At 37.1% G+C, this 16672-nt stretch overlaps 1 protein-coding gene across 5 annotated transcripts in view; it reads right to left on the minus strand.

The window, feature by feature from the left end:
* Positions 1-16672, minus strand: part of SMOC2 (SPARC related modular calcium binding 2) — a 141430-nt gene that overhangs the window by 81023 nt on the left and 43735 nt on the right. For all 5 annotated transcript variants that reach the window (XM_041469077.1, XM_041469061.1, XM_041469051.1 and 2 more), the window contains exons 2-4: positions 14681-14852; positions 2181-2287; positions 958-1057 (exon numbers count right to left, since the gene is read on the minus strand). In XM_041469077.1, coding sequence (XP_041325011.1) covers positions 958-1057; positions 2181-2287; positions 14681-14852 — 379 coding nt within the window. The remainder of the gene's footprint in view (positions 1-957; positions 1058-2180; positions 2288-14680; positions 14853-16672) is intronic.

A 16672-nucleotide genomic window follows, 5' to 3' on the forward strand; every position in this document is an offset into this window, starting at 1 on the left:
CTTTTTCAGCTTTGTTCACATTACAGGACAGTGAAAAAGCTGTTTCTTCCACTTTCTGACAGAGAATGGTGCTGCAGAACAAATAGTTAGAAAATAGATAGAGTGTGCAAATATTTGTAGAGCTATTTCTATACAATTCTCTCAACCTCAACAGGCGTGAACAGCGATTTTGACCACCATTCATACACTTGGGATTTGTATTTATCATCAGTGTTAATGAAATAGGGTCAGAAGCAATCCCCTGAAAAACAGAATCTCTTAATTGTCCTGATGAAAGACAAAAGGCAGCATGGAAGGCAGTAAGTTTGATTTCCCAGTTAATTTCTGCAGGCAATTTTTTTCATTTTGCTCTTAATGCTTTTATTTGATTATTTCTCCACTGGATTTGGTCATTTGTGGAATGTGCTGTGGGAGTTTTTTCATTGGGCTATGTTACAAATGGGCATTCACACTATGTTTTTTTCCTGTATTCTAAATATTGAATTATCAAAAAATGCAAATTCCTCTGAAATGCTTTTGAAATGAGTTTTTGTGCAAGACAGTTTATAACATAAAGTGCTATATCATATAACATAAAGTGCTATATCAGCAATTCAGTCACCTAGTTTCATATATGGACACAGAAATATGGTATGAATGACCGCTGCAGAAAACCTTCAATAGCTAGATTAATGTACAAATAAAGTAGATGGATCCCAGAATCACAGGGAGGCTTAAGGTGACAGTGACCTTAGACTTCATGCACAGCTACATGAAAAGCTAGACCAACTTTCTCAGAGCCTCATCCAGCTGAATTTTACCAAATCCCAAGGATGGGGCATCCGCAGCTTCCACCACCACCTGTTTCTGGACTGAACCACTCTTCTAGTGAAAGCTTCTTTTGCTTGTCTAATCAGATGCCACAGATAAATGGTTCATGACATAGCATCATAACGGAGCCAGACAAAAAAGATTTACCTGGGCAGTGAGGAGTTTTGTGGGCCACAGCAGTACCACTGATAGGACGGCCATTGGGAGTGACACACCAGCAGTATCCAGTGTAACTATGGCACTGAACCTGTCAGAAACAACAAGAACCATGTGCAGCTTGTCAGACACATGCCTGTTATCCCACAGCATTTGTGACACATGAGTACAGAAACCTATCCAGCAAACTGTATTGGCAAAACCTAGAACAATAAACCACAATGGGCCCATCTCAGTCCTATATATGATTTTTTAGCATAAACCATATTTCAGGCTAAGTGTAGTAGGTCCTTCAGAATCAAATTGAAGAAAAAACTATTGAACTATATCGTTGCTTACACTCTGTCTTAGACGAGTGAGGCGCAGGCGTTATAAAAACTTCACAAGGAAGTTCCTCAAGGGACACATAAACTGTTCCTGAAACAAGCAATCCTGAGTTTTTTCCCACACAGAGAACATATTGTTCCACCCACTGAAGGAGCAGGACAGAGTGCTTCTGCCAGCATTATTCATATCCCAAGTTGCCAGAAAGGAAACTCTTGGAATTTCGCTTAAAAACCAATTGCATTATATTTTCTAAGGGCCAATATCACTTGCCTGATCATGCTTAAAAACAGAAAAATTGTCTTCTGCACAACTCCAGGACCGAAATGCAGTACAGAGGGGACAGCAGGGGATCATGACTGGAATATATACCTCAGGATAAGCTTCTAACTGTGTTCCTTCTGAATTCCGTGATCTAAGTAAATTAGTCTCAGACCACATGCTTGTGAAGAAATTCAGCAGAGAATAATGAAGGATTCTGTATGATTCATGATTTAGTACTTAAGATATGGATTCTAGTCACAAGATTTCTGGTTCAAATCAGGAACAGATCACAAATTCCAAGCATTTTACCATCTGATGAGTATTCAGGGGACTACTGAATTACTCAGCTGCCTCATCCTAGAAGAACAGAGAGTGTATTACACGAACAGTGGTAATGTTTGGCTCTTTTGCTGGCCAACTGTGAAAGAGAGAACAAGGACTCAATACATAACACAGATTTTCCTTCCTTTTTTTTTTTTTTTTTTTTTTTTTGACGTGTTGGTACAAATTATATTTAATTTTGAAATTAAATTTCCCTTCATTACATTTGTCTCTTCCTCATCCTTTTCAAACAGACATAGTCTGACCTTCCAATCATGCAAGACACTGAATGAAAAATTTTCAACCTGACTGTATGTGCCATCATCATTGCATTCTGGGATAAAGACTTGTTGAAATTCTTTGCGAGCTTGTTCTTGGGTGTACTTCCTCTCAGCCACACATCTGGAAACATCTAGAGAAATGGAAAAGGTCAGTCAGTTGGATGATGCAATATGAAAAAAAGACAGGTGATCATCTATATTATGAAAAAGGCAACCCTGAGACTCATGCAAAGAGATTCAGAATTTTAATCAGTGAAAATGTATGACCAACTTGCATTATTTTTAGGGAAGAAAACCAATGCAGGACAATAATTTCTGGACAATAACCCATAACTGGAAAATGAAATTGAGAGATGCCTGAACAGACAAACTTTCTGTTCTAAATGCCACCAAGAAGTAGAAGCCCAAACAGAGCTTTTCCTCTCAATTTAACACAGCAATAGCTGCCATACTGCACACCACAATATTATTTCAGAGATGGTGGCAGCAGCAGCTTTCTAGTACTTCAGGAAAGGCAAAGGAGGCAGCAGGAGCACAGCTGTCTCGTACTTCCTACTTACTGCAGCTAGGCAGCAACTTCAGATGTGACTACAGATCTCACCACCAGGCCGGTAAAAAAAAATATATATATATATACTGTACAGTGCATGAACATATTGGGAAGGTGATTAAATAATAATTTTGGACATGAGTGATTCATATTATGCTAAAATTTAATGTGACATTTTATGATTTAAGCGTGGGACATCAAGTCTACGAGATGGTCCTTTTTGTCCACTGTGAGGTTTCTTGCACCATCTCCTTAATTATTTGGTATTGGTCTCCATCCAAGAGACCAAACAGCAAACCAGACAGCTTTAATTCAGTTAAGTTTCTATTGTCTAACAAGCTATATTGTCTACTACATATACTTTATTTCAGTTATGCAGCCAAGAGCTCAAAAAACACACATAACATAAGCTGTTGTACCTTTTACACTACAAATTTTAGCATGTTGCTGATGCAGAATCAGAACTTCAGAATCTGCTTGAGCTAAGCAATTTCAGGAAAAATGAGAATACCAGGCAAGCTTAAGGTAGTATTAATGACTTCAAGATGTGACTGTAACATCTGAATTAAAATTATTTCCAACATACGAGCAGAGAAATTTGCTGCTTCTGATCCCTGTTTGGTTTAAAAACTGTTTGACAGAAAGTGGTTAATCCCCATTTTAAACCTAAAACTGTCCAGTGATTACCTGTGAGACAGCGGTGCTGTGGTGATTCATTAATGCTTGTGCAGCTCTTCAAAAGCATGGGAACAGACTTTCTAGTCCATGCAAGGTGCAAATTAAACAGAATCTGAACAGTGAATCAACAGCACTTGACAGATGTTTGCATTCCTAGGAGCACACAGGTGAGCCAGCTGAATTCCCAGACCCCAAACACCCTCTCTGTGCCAGTATGATCCAGACACACATTCACAGAACCAGCCTGAAAACTTACTGGCATGGCAGAAGTTTCTTTTTACAGGGTAAATCCCTCACTTGTCACTTCCACTGAGCTTTGGATAACTCACTTGGCAACATTAGCATCAAAAAATCCCTTCAAGTCCTAGGCAATCTGCTGTGGAAGTGTAGCATAATGAGGACAGTTCTCAGCATCTGCATTCTGAAAACAAAATTGGGGCCCCTTAATTCTGTTCTTCCTATTTCTCTCCTGATCGTGGATTCATGTGCACTAGTTCTGTGCGTTACTTTACTCTTCTCAAAGGAGCACTATGAGAGTTCATGCTGCTAATATGCCCCAAATACAAATAGTTTTACTTTGAAAAACTATGTTTCAGTCTTAGCATCATTAATTGTATTATGCTGTTTCTGGAGGAATACTTATAGATTAAATGATAACTGAAAGGGACAGAGAAGTTCAAGCATCCAGAAATATGAGAAAGAAAAAATAATAAGGAACTGAATTAATTTGTACTATGGCACTTTAATAGTTTTTTTCTCCAAGGGAGAAGTATAGTCAGTGTACTGTGCAGCTCAGGTAAAATCTGTTAATATGTGCACTGCCAAAGATTTTTTTGGGGGGGAAAAAAAGAGAAACATTTTAAGCAAGCTTTGGTGTCATAAGCATTCTTCTGAGCATGGTTTGGTTATACAGTGCTTAATAACATGTGGTTTTAATGTAGCTAGTATTTTAACTGAAAATAAATCACTCCTTTGTTGGACCTCTGTCCTCGTTTTTCTGGAATGACATGTGGTTTAAATGCCTAAAAGGAAAAGTGATATAAATTCCATCACATAAGGTCTCTGGTATAGAACCAGCAGAGTTGTAAATTATCTTCAATAGTTAAATTATCATAAAAATATACCAAGAAGAGAAGTTCTCCAAAACTGTCCACCACTTGTTCCTAAACAGCCTGATGCTCTAAAGGCCTCCTATTCGTGGATGACCTAATATACTTTAAAATCAACAGTCACCAAATTTATTAGAATATAAAATTCACATTTGAAGTCTTATTTTGTAATATATAACCATGGAAACATTTTAAACCTTGGACATTACTGAGCTTCAGTATATATACAAAATAAAACCATGAGGACGATCTCTTGTCAAGTTAATAATCTGAAAGTGTGTAAAGTCAAAATATTATTTCCAGTTCTGTTTTTTGGGGGGGGGGGGGGAGGGGGGGGGTTTGTTTTTTTTTATTTTACTGAGATATTATTGCAGAAGAATAATTATGACACAGAGTTGAGGTCCAAACCTGACAGAATAAATGTAATCAGGTGATCAAGATAAAAAGAAGAAATATAAAAACATTCACACTCAGAATATTAATGACCATTAAATTGTTCATTCAGAAGAGCTAAGTTCCTTCCAAATAAAAAAGAGATCATTGAAGAGAAAACAAATTAAAATATTTTCTATAAATTTGTAAGATTACACCATCTGATTATCTGCCTCTGTGCCCTGGTTGCAATGCCTTCAAAATCTGTTGCATGACTTCCAGAAATGTTTCCAAAGAAAAAGAATTCAAGATATTTAAGGGCTATACATTTATGCAAAATAACAGCTGAAAAAGGATGAAAAAATTATTTCCTGATACGACTGGAAGAAAGGCTGAAACATGAGCTCACATCAAAATATCAGACAAGAGACAGTTGTAAGGAAACATTGCAGCTCCTAACATGCATAAATAAGGAATGGGTGACATCCTAATCCATAGGGAGAAAATCCTTCAACATGGCCATTGCACATGACCATTCAGCAAAGGAAGATCTGGGATTCACTGTACAAAGTCTCCTTTTACTGCACCCAGATAATTTTTGTCTACAGTCTCCTCTGTGCACCTTGTAGAAGTGCTTCACATGAAACTCAAATTAATAGGATGAGTCTAGAATTATGTGGTTTGCCAGAATTTAGTTTATATAAATGAATCAATCAATAAATAAATACATCTAAGGGGATGGGTAACAGTAAAGTCTCTCACACACCGAGTCAACTTTGCTATTTATCCAGGACAGGAATCATTCAGGTCAGGATGGTTATTCAATGAGGATGATTATTTTGAAATGAAGACCAAGAATGAAAGGTGACAGGACTGACCCAGTACCTTTGTGCTGATTAATCAGCCCAAAGCTTTTGACTTTTCAGCATTGCTCCTGACAAAAGCAGGCTAAAGTCTTACAAGGTGAGCAGTGTCCCTCTGGTGATAAACCTGAGACCAGAGGAGACTCTGAGGCTGCAAGGTTTTGGAAGGATGAGAACCACTGTGTAATGCAGCAACGCTTTTTTGGGTTTTTTGGGCTTTTTTTTTGTTTTGGTGGTTTTTTTTGGGTTTTTTTTTGTGTTTTTTGTTTGTTTGTTTGTTGTTGTTGTTGTTTGTTTGTTTTTGTTTTTAATCTTTTTTTTAATTTTTGGAACTTTCTAGTGGGGGCTTGAAGGGGCTTGAAACTGTTGTAAGTTTCTTACTAGAATTCTCACTATGCCTTATTTCTCTTCCTAACTAAAGAATTAATAAGAAATTCAGCAGGCTCAAGCTGGATTCTGGTATATGACCTGATGGAAAGGCCATTATGTTCTAAGACCTGTTAAAATCTGGCTGAAATGCAGCCTAATTTGCCTATAGTCATACAATGAGAAGAACTAATTTTGCAGATATGCATGTCCAGCCGTAATTTGGAATTCTGTCAATGACTAACTCAGTGAGACTTTATCCTCTCAACTGCAGGTTAATGGGCTTTTACATCCCATAAACTTGCGGGAAATTGGAAAAAAAAATTCTGACATAGAAATTGAGCATGATTTTACCTTAACTCAGCTCACTGGCACTCTGTTAGCTGTCAGACTGGATTAGTACAAGGCTCATTGCGTTTTAGCACTGTATGTTGGCCAATGTATTGATTGTGGATGTACCTCTGTCACTTAGCCCCAAGACTGCAAAAGCAACCAGAGGTTTAATAAGATGAATACATCTCGAGATGTACAACAGAAGACAAAAATTAATGTATGGGAGTAGACAGAAACACAAAGAACTTAAGAGGGTACAGAGATGTAGCTGTTTGGGCAGGTCTTTCTGAATTGCCCTAGTGACAATTCTGACTTCCAGGAGAGACCAGTGACCAGCAAGCACAAACAAAATAAAAAGTCTTCTTAATTCTGATCTAAGTTACTCTGTGCAACAGGGAAAAGTTTCACCTATGAAGTGGTGCCACTACATTGCTGCAGGACCTTCCTGAGATAGCACTGAAGTCAAAAGGAAATTCTGGAAATAGAGTTAACCTCACAAACAGCACCAGCCTGACTTGGAACTAATCTCATTTTATGCTTTATTTCCAACAGTACAGCTCTGAAAACACTGGGCTTCAGGGAAAAAAAAAAAAAAACATACACCAACTCTGCTGGCTAATCCTTGAATAATATATCAAACAGAGGGAAGTTTATTACTGCAAAGTAGAAGTTTATCATTATAACAATGACACAAACTCCTCCAGGGGGTAAACACCATCTCTAAGGTGACATTCAGTACAATTGATTTATAGGCATTTTGGGGCACTACAGGGAGTTCTAACCCAGATTATCTCATGGAAAAGTAAACAGCTTTGCCAAAAGTATGGATAAATCTCTTGTAAAAATTTCTATTTAGTTCATCCAATATTTCTTGGTTCGCAGTGTATCACAGTAAGAATAAAAATACCTTTCTCAGTCCCAATACATGAAGCAAACTTTGCTTGCTTTGCAAGACATTATTGTGTTTTACACAACCTCCTTATTTATTTATGCAAGAAATACACTTCATCCTTTACTTACTTATTTTATTATAGATGGAATATTCTGTTGAACATATCAGAAACATTTACTACTTTAGAAAAACTATATATAAAGTGGTTAACTTAATCATTTGAAGGTTTCCTTGAGAGCTTCCCACAGAGAGTCAGCTGTTCTTACACTAAAGAGAAATCTTTTCTAAAGTCACATAGAAGTGAAATACAGACCTAGTGTAGACACACATAGTGTAGACACTGTTTCCCTTTGCACCTCTATTTTGCCAGAATACCTGTGTACACTTGTCCTTAAACTTAGAAGCATGCAGAGCAACAAGCTGTTTCAAGTTAGCTGTTCACTGAATTGTCCTACAAACCAGAATTTATTTCTGCTCCTGTGCTTCTTTCCCACCGCTGTACCTTTTTGGTAACTGGTAGTGATATGATAAAAGTCAAACAGTCTTTATTTGCAGTTAATTTAGCACAAAAATTTTATTCGGAGCACAAGACACCACTTGGTTTATATGGAATAAACCATTTATGAAAATTTCCCATTATATTTGACCTAGGTCAATGGATATTGTAAAGAACTGATTGTGTCTAACAGCCTCTAGTAGCCTCTAGTGATAGGAAACACATAGCAAACTTTACATGCTGAAAGTATCAGTTTTAAAGATGCAGGGATATTAGCCTCTTGGGTTGGAAAGGATGATAGCATAGACATTTAGCCTGACACAACCATAAAATAATGACTTGCTGCTTTGTGACAAGAGCTGGCCAGCTCTTTCACTATTTATTTTTATAGCTGCTTTCTAGATTCAAACAAAACAGCAGAGCAATCTCAGCCTGAACTCCCCTCTATTGGCATCTAACAGACAGAGCCAGGCAGTGTGAGGTTTCTTTGTTGTTTTCTTTTTGCTTTTGCTTTTGCTTTTTTCCCCTACATTTAGCAACCACACCACCATTCAGATATCTAAGCTCTAAGATAAAACAAGGAATGCTGTGCTGGATTCCCTCATGGCACACTATTTCAGTTTGCTAACAGTCACATTTGGAGAGATGCAGTCTGATTAGAACTGAATCAAATACTTCAAGAAAAACTAAAGCAACAGCTTTCTGATTTTTTAGATGCCAAAGGCTACACTGGCTTTCTGAGAAAAGCAGAGATTTGATAGTTTGGAGAAGTCTATTTTGCTAATTCTTGCACAGAAATCTGAGAAGATTTGCAAAGGTTTGTGGTTCTTAGTCTTTGGTGCAGTATTATTGCTTTAGCACTCTCCACTTCTTTTGGGACCGTCATTTTTATATGACTGTAACCCAAAGTGAAAATGCAAGAGCAGAAATTAAAACTCCACAATAAATCCAGAAAAAGATTACTTTCAAATCAAATTGTTGCATTGCATATTTGATTTTATGAAGACCTATTTTTTGTGCATAAGAATGCCCTTACATACCTTATTTCTGTGCAGTCTGGCTTCAGCAAATTCTGCTTGGAGAAACATTATTTTAAAAATTGATAATTTTAAAAAGAGATAAACTCTATCTCCAGAAAACTGTGGATACTATCCCAGTGTTACTTGTCCTGGGTTCTGAGTACCACTAGATACATTTAAAAGAGCAAAGAATATTCCACAAAAATATTCCAAACGTACTTAAAACTTCATTCATTTCTATGAAATACTAGAAAGTATAATCAGAAGCCAACTCCCCTTGTTTTAAGAGATAACATAATTTGCAACTTCTATATGTAGATACCTTTTTCACCATGTTGTGTATTTTGTTTCTCACCACTTTTAATACAGTGGCTTGATGTGTAACATCTTGACACATAATATAAATGAAGACTCAAAACAAAAATGAGGTTGGGGCTGACAAGTATTTGTATCAGAGTTGCCAGCATCACAACCTGGAAATTTGAAGTCATCCTATGGATTAAACACAGTGAGAAAATGTGTCTGAAAAAGGAGAACATAGCTCCTACCTGAAAGTAGTTTAAGTCAAAAATTTGCCATATAATCAATTTTCCTCCTGTAAGGTTTATTTTTAATAATTCCAAAGTTAGTACTACTTCTCAATATATTCTTTTTTTAATATGTTTTTTGAAATAATGAAAAAACATGCATAGATCATTTTTTTTCCCCCTCATTAAAGATGAGAAGAAAAAAGAAAAAGGAGAGGTGAAAAGGGAGAGCTGAGGGCATGTGAAAACTGTCCTGTTTTCAATGTACAGTCTGTGCAAGGTCTCACTCTGTTCAGTTTTATTTTTAAGACTGACACCTTGGTCCAGTCCCACTCTCACTCATTTCAGTTAGAAAAAGAACTATACATACTCATTTCTTTTTTCTCTCTCCAAATGAAACATCTTGGGAGTGTGTTCTACCACCCAAACACATCCCACAGGGCTGCCTTCCAGGCAGCAGGTGCACCAGCCAAGCCAAGGTCCCTGCCCACAGTCTGAGCTAAGTGGCATGCTCAGGCACTGCCAGCACACGTCAAGCTCACGCCTGCCTGGCTCACAGGCAAACCTGAGCTGGATGGCAGCATCCATGGGAATTCTGGAAAGGCGTGCACTCAGAAACCACATCCAGCATTTACAACCCAGTTCTCTAGCTAATAGGCAAGAGTAATGTGTCTTCAAATTATGCTTGGATTCATTAATTATAGGACCAAGATTAACTTGTGGTCTCAAAACAACTACTGCCCAGCAATGCCTGCATTCTCTGCACAAAGGGAATAATCCTATTAGCATGTTTATCCAAACGCAGGCATTTCAATTTCTGTAAGAATGCTTTTAATCCATTCATTAACTCATTGTAATCACAGTTTAAATGAGTGAAACTCTTCACTATTCCTGAAAACCCTAATTTAAAGAAACAAATGCTGAGCATTTTCTTCTTTAAGGAAAGCAAATTGTAAAACACCTGTTTTATGAGAAATTTCACTCATATTTTGATGTGCTTTGGTTTTTTACGTGATTTGTGAGAATTAAGATATTACCTTTTGTATCTATAACAGCTCATAAAAGAAAAGCATTTTTAAACAGTGAGGCTCTTTAAAATATTATAAATTAATTAAGCTAGATATGACCTACCTAGGGTTTTCAACCAAGAAAAGGGGTCTACATAGCTACAGAATAGCAGTGACACTACTCCATGTGATGACTCTCCTTGGTGTATTCACAAAGCAGTAAGTCATTGCTGGGGCTACATCTACAAATACTGAATATGTACTCAATGTTACACAGATTAAATTCCAAACCCCTCAGAAATTAAATATCACTGTGTAAAGCTCCTACATTGCCATTTTTAGAAAGGACCACTCAGAGATTTGTGCAAGTGCAGGTCAGCAGCTGCTTATACACCTAGGTTGCTGTTACATGATGATAGTGAAGTAAGGAAATGTGATGTGAGCTGGTAGTGGAGATTTTATAGAGATTGACAATTTGTATCAAAACTCCAGCCATTAGAGAAGTCTTATTTTAGTGAAGTACTGGTAGAGAAGCCACAAAATCCAAGTGCCCCAGATGGGATATTTTAAGAACTCTGTAGGTAGAATATTTCAGGGTAGAAATATGCTGGCAAGATACATATGATTTTTTTTTCATTGATCACGATATCAGAATACCAAATATTATTACTGAGCCACTTGCTTAATACATACAGAATATTAGTCTCCAGGGCTCCAATTATGGGCCAGGTACATTCACTTAAAAACAAACTGAGAAATGAAATTAGTATTTTTAATGCTATTTAGGAAACAAAAAGCTAAACAGAAAAAGAAAGTAAACAAAAAGCTGAACAGCCTTAAACCTGTAAAAGAAATGCACCTCTGTGCATGCTGCCTGCTGGGAACAGTCCTTGGCCCATCTTTTCCCTGAGCCACATAGATACAGTCCTCTGGAGAGCACAGCTGGCCAGTGCCCAAAGCGCAACAGGGAGCATTTATCACCTTACCTGCCTGATGCTCATACTGTATCCTTACATTACTTAATTAATTTGTGCAGACATAGTATCTGTTTCTTTCTGAGGAGTTTAAAAGCAATTATATTGCTTTTCCACTTCTTGTATGTTTTATTCCTTTGGCTATGCTGGGCCAGATTTACTGTGAAGCATTTGTGTGTGCATGTGGTTGATCCCCATCACAGGTGATATTTTAACAGTCCTAACTGTTAAACAACACAAGTAGTATTTCTCAGCTGTCAACATACATTTATTTATTAGATTTGTAATCTCACTGCACAGCAAATGTCTGTGTCAAACAAGTGGCAAATCTCCAAAACTTTGGAATTAAGATTTTGTTTGGAAAAGTCTCCAGAAATATGAATGTTCTTCTACAATGTACACAGATTATTTGAGATCTTAGAAACTCCAAAAATAGGCTGGAAATGTTATAATATTTTAACTTCTTATAGCATTTCCAAGCTTAGAAATTGATTCCAGCAAAGGCTGGAAGTGGACTTAAAATAAAAAAACCCATACAATTTATGTCTTCAAAAAAAGGCTAACAGAACAGTCTAGTTTGATGCTTGATTTCTTAAAGGTGGGCTGTCTTCCAGAAATGAGAAGAAGGTTTAGGGTTCTTTCATTTTCAGATTTGTTTAAGGTGTTTTGATCTCTGCTGCAGTCATCAGGAACTAGAACAGAAGTACAAGGGAAAAAATGTTTAAATGCTGCCATTTTGCTGTGATCTTTTAAGATCTAGGATCTAAAAATTGTTTCCTTCACAATACTAAAGAATTGCCTAGGCTAAGCACTCTTGCTGTGAATGAAACTTGAATTAGAAAGGAAACCAGCACACACAGAACAAACTATCCCTTTGTACTTTTTAGTATTTAAGTGTTCAAAATGAAATAGATGAGAAAAATGTTGAGAACGAGTGAGAAAGAGAAAAAAGAGTCAATATAAATTTGCCTTTCAAAGGAAAAAAGAAACCAAGAAAGCAGACATCATTCTGGTAGTCATTCAAAATCCCTTATGGATGTAAAAAGAAATCACAATTCTGAAAATCTAAAGAAGAAATTACTCAAAATTACTCCAAAAGGCTGTCAACATAAACTGTCGAGGTCTTCAGATTTCTACTGAATAGACTGAACCAAACAAAGAGTTAGTCATCATTAAATTAATTTAAATGGTACCTGGAAATATTTCGTTTTTTGTTTTTAGAGAAGATTTTTGTGAATAAGGAATTTTTTTGGAAGACAGAAGGAGATAGACATAAGATTGCCTTTTTTGATCTATGGTGGATGATTATTATGGCACAGATTTAAAGTTGTGAAGTCTATACCAGGAATCACCTCTTTTCTCCCTTCAGAACATTCACATGAAAACATGCATATTTTTTCCCTCTTACCTGCAAGCTCAAAACTTGTTTCAAAACGAATGCTTTAATGGGAAATTAGGGTGGGTGTCTGTTTTTTCAGGGGTACAGACAAACAATTCCAAAAGAATCTGTTTTCACTCCTACATAGAATGAAAGTAAATTCTGAAACCTTGAAAGTTGCTCTCTAATGAAACATCACTTTTCGGTTAGCCCTACTAAAACAACCCTCTGCTTTTCGATCAAGCATTACCTGCAACAACAAATTTTACCACTCAAAAGTAATTGGCTCAAAAGGTCTTAATCAGAGCACTTCCTTGGCTCTATCAGAATGTTTGATATGACTATCAGAACTAGCCCTAGCAATGCTAAAACTGAAACAGCATCCAGGCCAATGAGTCATCTTCTTCTTCTTTAAAACTTGTTTTTATAGCTTGAAATATTTCTGATGATCACAGCCGTAAGTAGGAATAAAGACACTAGTCATTTCAAAATTTAAAACTGCTTTACTGAATAAGAAATACCATAAAAAAGTAAAATTAAAAGAGCATTCATCTCTTGCTGATACTAAGTGCATTATTGGCCATATCTGCCAATCAAAAGAAAAAAACATTTGATTGCAGAGAACATGATGAGTACCTGCTATCAGCAATATTTAAGGTGCCTAAGGTGTCTAATTACAATTCTACAATTCTACTGTATGCATTAATAAATAACCAGAAAATGAGTACTTCTCCAAATTGCAGCTATTCACTGCAGAAAAATTTGACAGCATCAATGTGGAAACCTTCAGTAAAGCAATTCTCGTCTTAATGAAGAAAATTTCTTGCAGATTGCTTTTTCAATATGGTATAAAAAACAATAAAGAAAAACACTCAAAACTAATTTAAATAAAGCTCTAATGTATAAAACAAACAAATACCAAGTGCACAGTACTTGTCTCTGTCATTCATGAGTGTAACAAAAGCTTTGGCTCAGGTAGCTCCATTATGTTAACCTTGCTCACCACAGTAAACAGATCCATCACGTAGTACAATGGTTTAGTATGAAAGGGCTGAAGAATGAGGATACTGTTTCATCCAGGCAGAAGATGAGACAGAATGTCTCTTTGAAGCAGTCTTGATGCTTCAGAGGATTGCAGGAGCTAATGGAGAGAGACAATGTAGAAAATTGCCTCCTACAGGTTGAATTGGTGTGGTCCCTGGGGTTTTCTTTCTCCCTCCCCCTACCTCCACTCCCTGCCACTCTCTTTAGGACCAAGGGAAAAGTAAATCTTTATGACCACTGCTAATCTTACATTTTAGAAAGATCACTGTGTTGGGAATCACCCTACACTTCAGTAAGGAACTGCATTGTCTATTACCATGCTGCTCTAAAATTTAAAAGATTTAACTGCAAATAGTTTGTTGGTCTGCATGTCACTGAAGTTGTCTAAACAGAGATCAGAAGTAAAGGAGTGGATGATATAGGCAGGAATGGCCTGTGAGGGCTCTATGGATATGCATTTTTTTGGTTTTTGCTTTTTCTCGCTCAACTCACCCTACCATCACCACCCTTGCCACACTACATGATTGCAGTTAGGAAATACAAGACTTAAATTGACCATCTCAAAGTCAAAATGCCAAATTTTACTAGATAGGAAACCCTGCAAGATAACTATTTTAAGAGTTTCTCTGAACCTGCCAGTGATATGGTCCTTCTGAACAAGGACCTGGCCATGCAATTACCTTAATAGTGACTTACTGAAAAATAGAGGGATTTGGGAGTCACAATTTTGATGAAGGCTCAAGATTAATTTATCTTTAGATAGAATACTCTTATAGAAATAACAGATTTCAACCCACTTCCTTTTAGAAAACTGTTCAAGTCCAGCACTCCTGGTTTTCCATTCATAGACATTTCAAACACTGTTTTAGGGTCTATTATTTTTCATTATGGTCAACAGAAACTTCGATTTTCTCACCTTTGCAGTTGCCTCGGTAGGCTATTTCCAGCTGAGGGTCTTTGCATTTTGCTCGTTGGAACTCACACCGGGACAGAAAAGTTCTTCCATCAGATGCACAGAGTGATTTCTGAGGGGAACCTGCACAATCCAGGCTGCATTCTCTGTCTTTGTCTTGGTCCACTCTCAAAAACTAGGGGAAAAAAATTAATGCTGTAGGAATGCTATTCCTTTGTGAAAACTGCTCTGTGATCCCCTTCCCCAGCAAAGACATACAAATATCACCCAAAACTGAAAAGAAAGTTCTGCCTTTTTTGGGTATTCAGATCCTAGCTGATTCATTATATCTAGGGTTTTTCCACTGCTGCTGTGAAATAGCAGTGACTGCAACATCTCCAAAACATACACTAAATCCAGTACGACAATTAGAAAGTCTTTGAATCTCTTTCAACCATTATGAATATCAAAACAATAACTTGGAGTTTTTGGAGTGAAAAAGGTAATGGCAGAAATATTCTTCACAACAAAAAGGAGACAGCAATGGATGCTTGTCTATTTTATTAGATATGTGTTAATTATTCTGCAATGACAGGCTGAAAAGTCTGTTCTAAGACCCAAGTAGGATTTTTAACATAAATATTCTCATTGTGGATTTCAATGCACTTCTTTCTAGTTTTGACACAAAGTACACTGAGCCCGACCTAATTGTTCATCCCTCCAATGCCAAGGCCAATGAGTTTGGCATCATCCTTGGCACTGTGAAAAGAAGGAGCTTCTCACCCTGAAACATGCTGCCAAAAAAACCCTAATCAGATCTGATGCTGCTACATGCCAGCCAAAAACAAGGTATTACTTTATCTTCTGAACTCTTGAAAAGCTGAGACTAGGGAGATGGTGAACTCGGGAAGTGCTCAGATGAGTTTCTCTATTTTTCTGCTTCCTCTGAACAAGCACAAAATTAAGCAAGGCATACAGCTACCAGGAGCTAATCATTGTCCTAAGCATCATGAGGTGCCCAAGAAAAGATCTGTATCCAGCTAATGCCCTGTTTTCATTGGTGCTACTTCACTATTAAAAACCTCAGGTAGAGAAAATTTTGAACTTCAGATAAGAAACTGAAATTAGGAGGAGGAAAATTTCAGGGGAAAAAAAAAAAAAGAGCACAAAGAGTAGTATCTGGGATTAAAAATTTTAAAAAGCATTTGCTATGTATAGTTCCCCTGCCCCTTGCATTTTATTACACATAAGAAATATATAAAAAGAGTGATAAATCTCCATGATCCTCATACTAAAAACTGTGGTCTATTTCCATTTCCTATCATTTAATGTGAGGAAATACAGATGTCTTTCTGCAGAGTCTGCATGAAAATGGAGATATTATCTCAAAGGTATCACTTTAAAATAATAGTCATATGGCTGGACTTTTACCATAATTTTTATATTTTAGTGGGCCACTAAGATAAAAAAGAAAGCTTCCTTTTCCCAATGTTTTTGAGCAATTTTTCACTTTTAGGAATAATTAACTTCAGAAGAAAATTATTCACAAATTACACACAAACCCCAAATCTTTCTCCAAGGAATCTAGCCACAGAGTTACAGAAGTGGAGAACAGATGTTCCTCGCTCTCCATGTCAGTGTTATTTTGCAGCTCCTTCTTGCCAACAGAAATTAATAATTAGGTGAGCTGAGTGGGAAGGGAGAAAAACTGAAGTCATCTCCCTTTACCTGCACAATGAGTAACAGTGAAGACAGGCATCCATGGCTCTGAACAATCTCCAAACCATGTTGGTCTCCAGGGCTTTCCTGGGTGCCCTGATAAGCTGCACTGTGGGAGCCCTGTGAGGTCGTCCAAGCTTCCCTTCTTGCCTGGTAGGCATCTGCAAGACTCTGAGATTAGGCTTACCTAGGACTATGAAAAGGATTTCTCAATGAAAAATGGACCCCATGGGGCACCTGGCATAAAAAAAAAAGGATCCAGTCCTCTGCTTTGCCTCTGACTTCCCCTGTGGATTT

This window comes from Pyrgilauda ruficollis, unplaced genomic scaffold (assembly GCF_017590135.1).
Source record: "Pyrgilauda ruficollis isolate IOZ18807 unplaced genomic scaffold, ASM1759013v1 scaffold101, whole genome shotgun sequence".
Classification (NCBI taxonomy): Eukaryota; Metazoa; Chordata; class Aves; order Passeriformes; family Passeridae; genus Pyrgilauda; species Pyrgilauda ruficollis.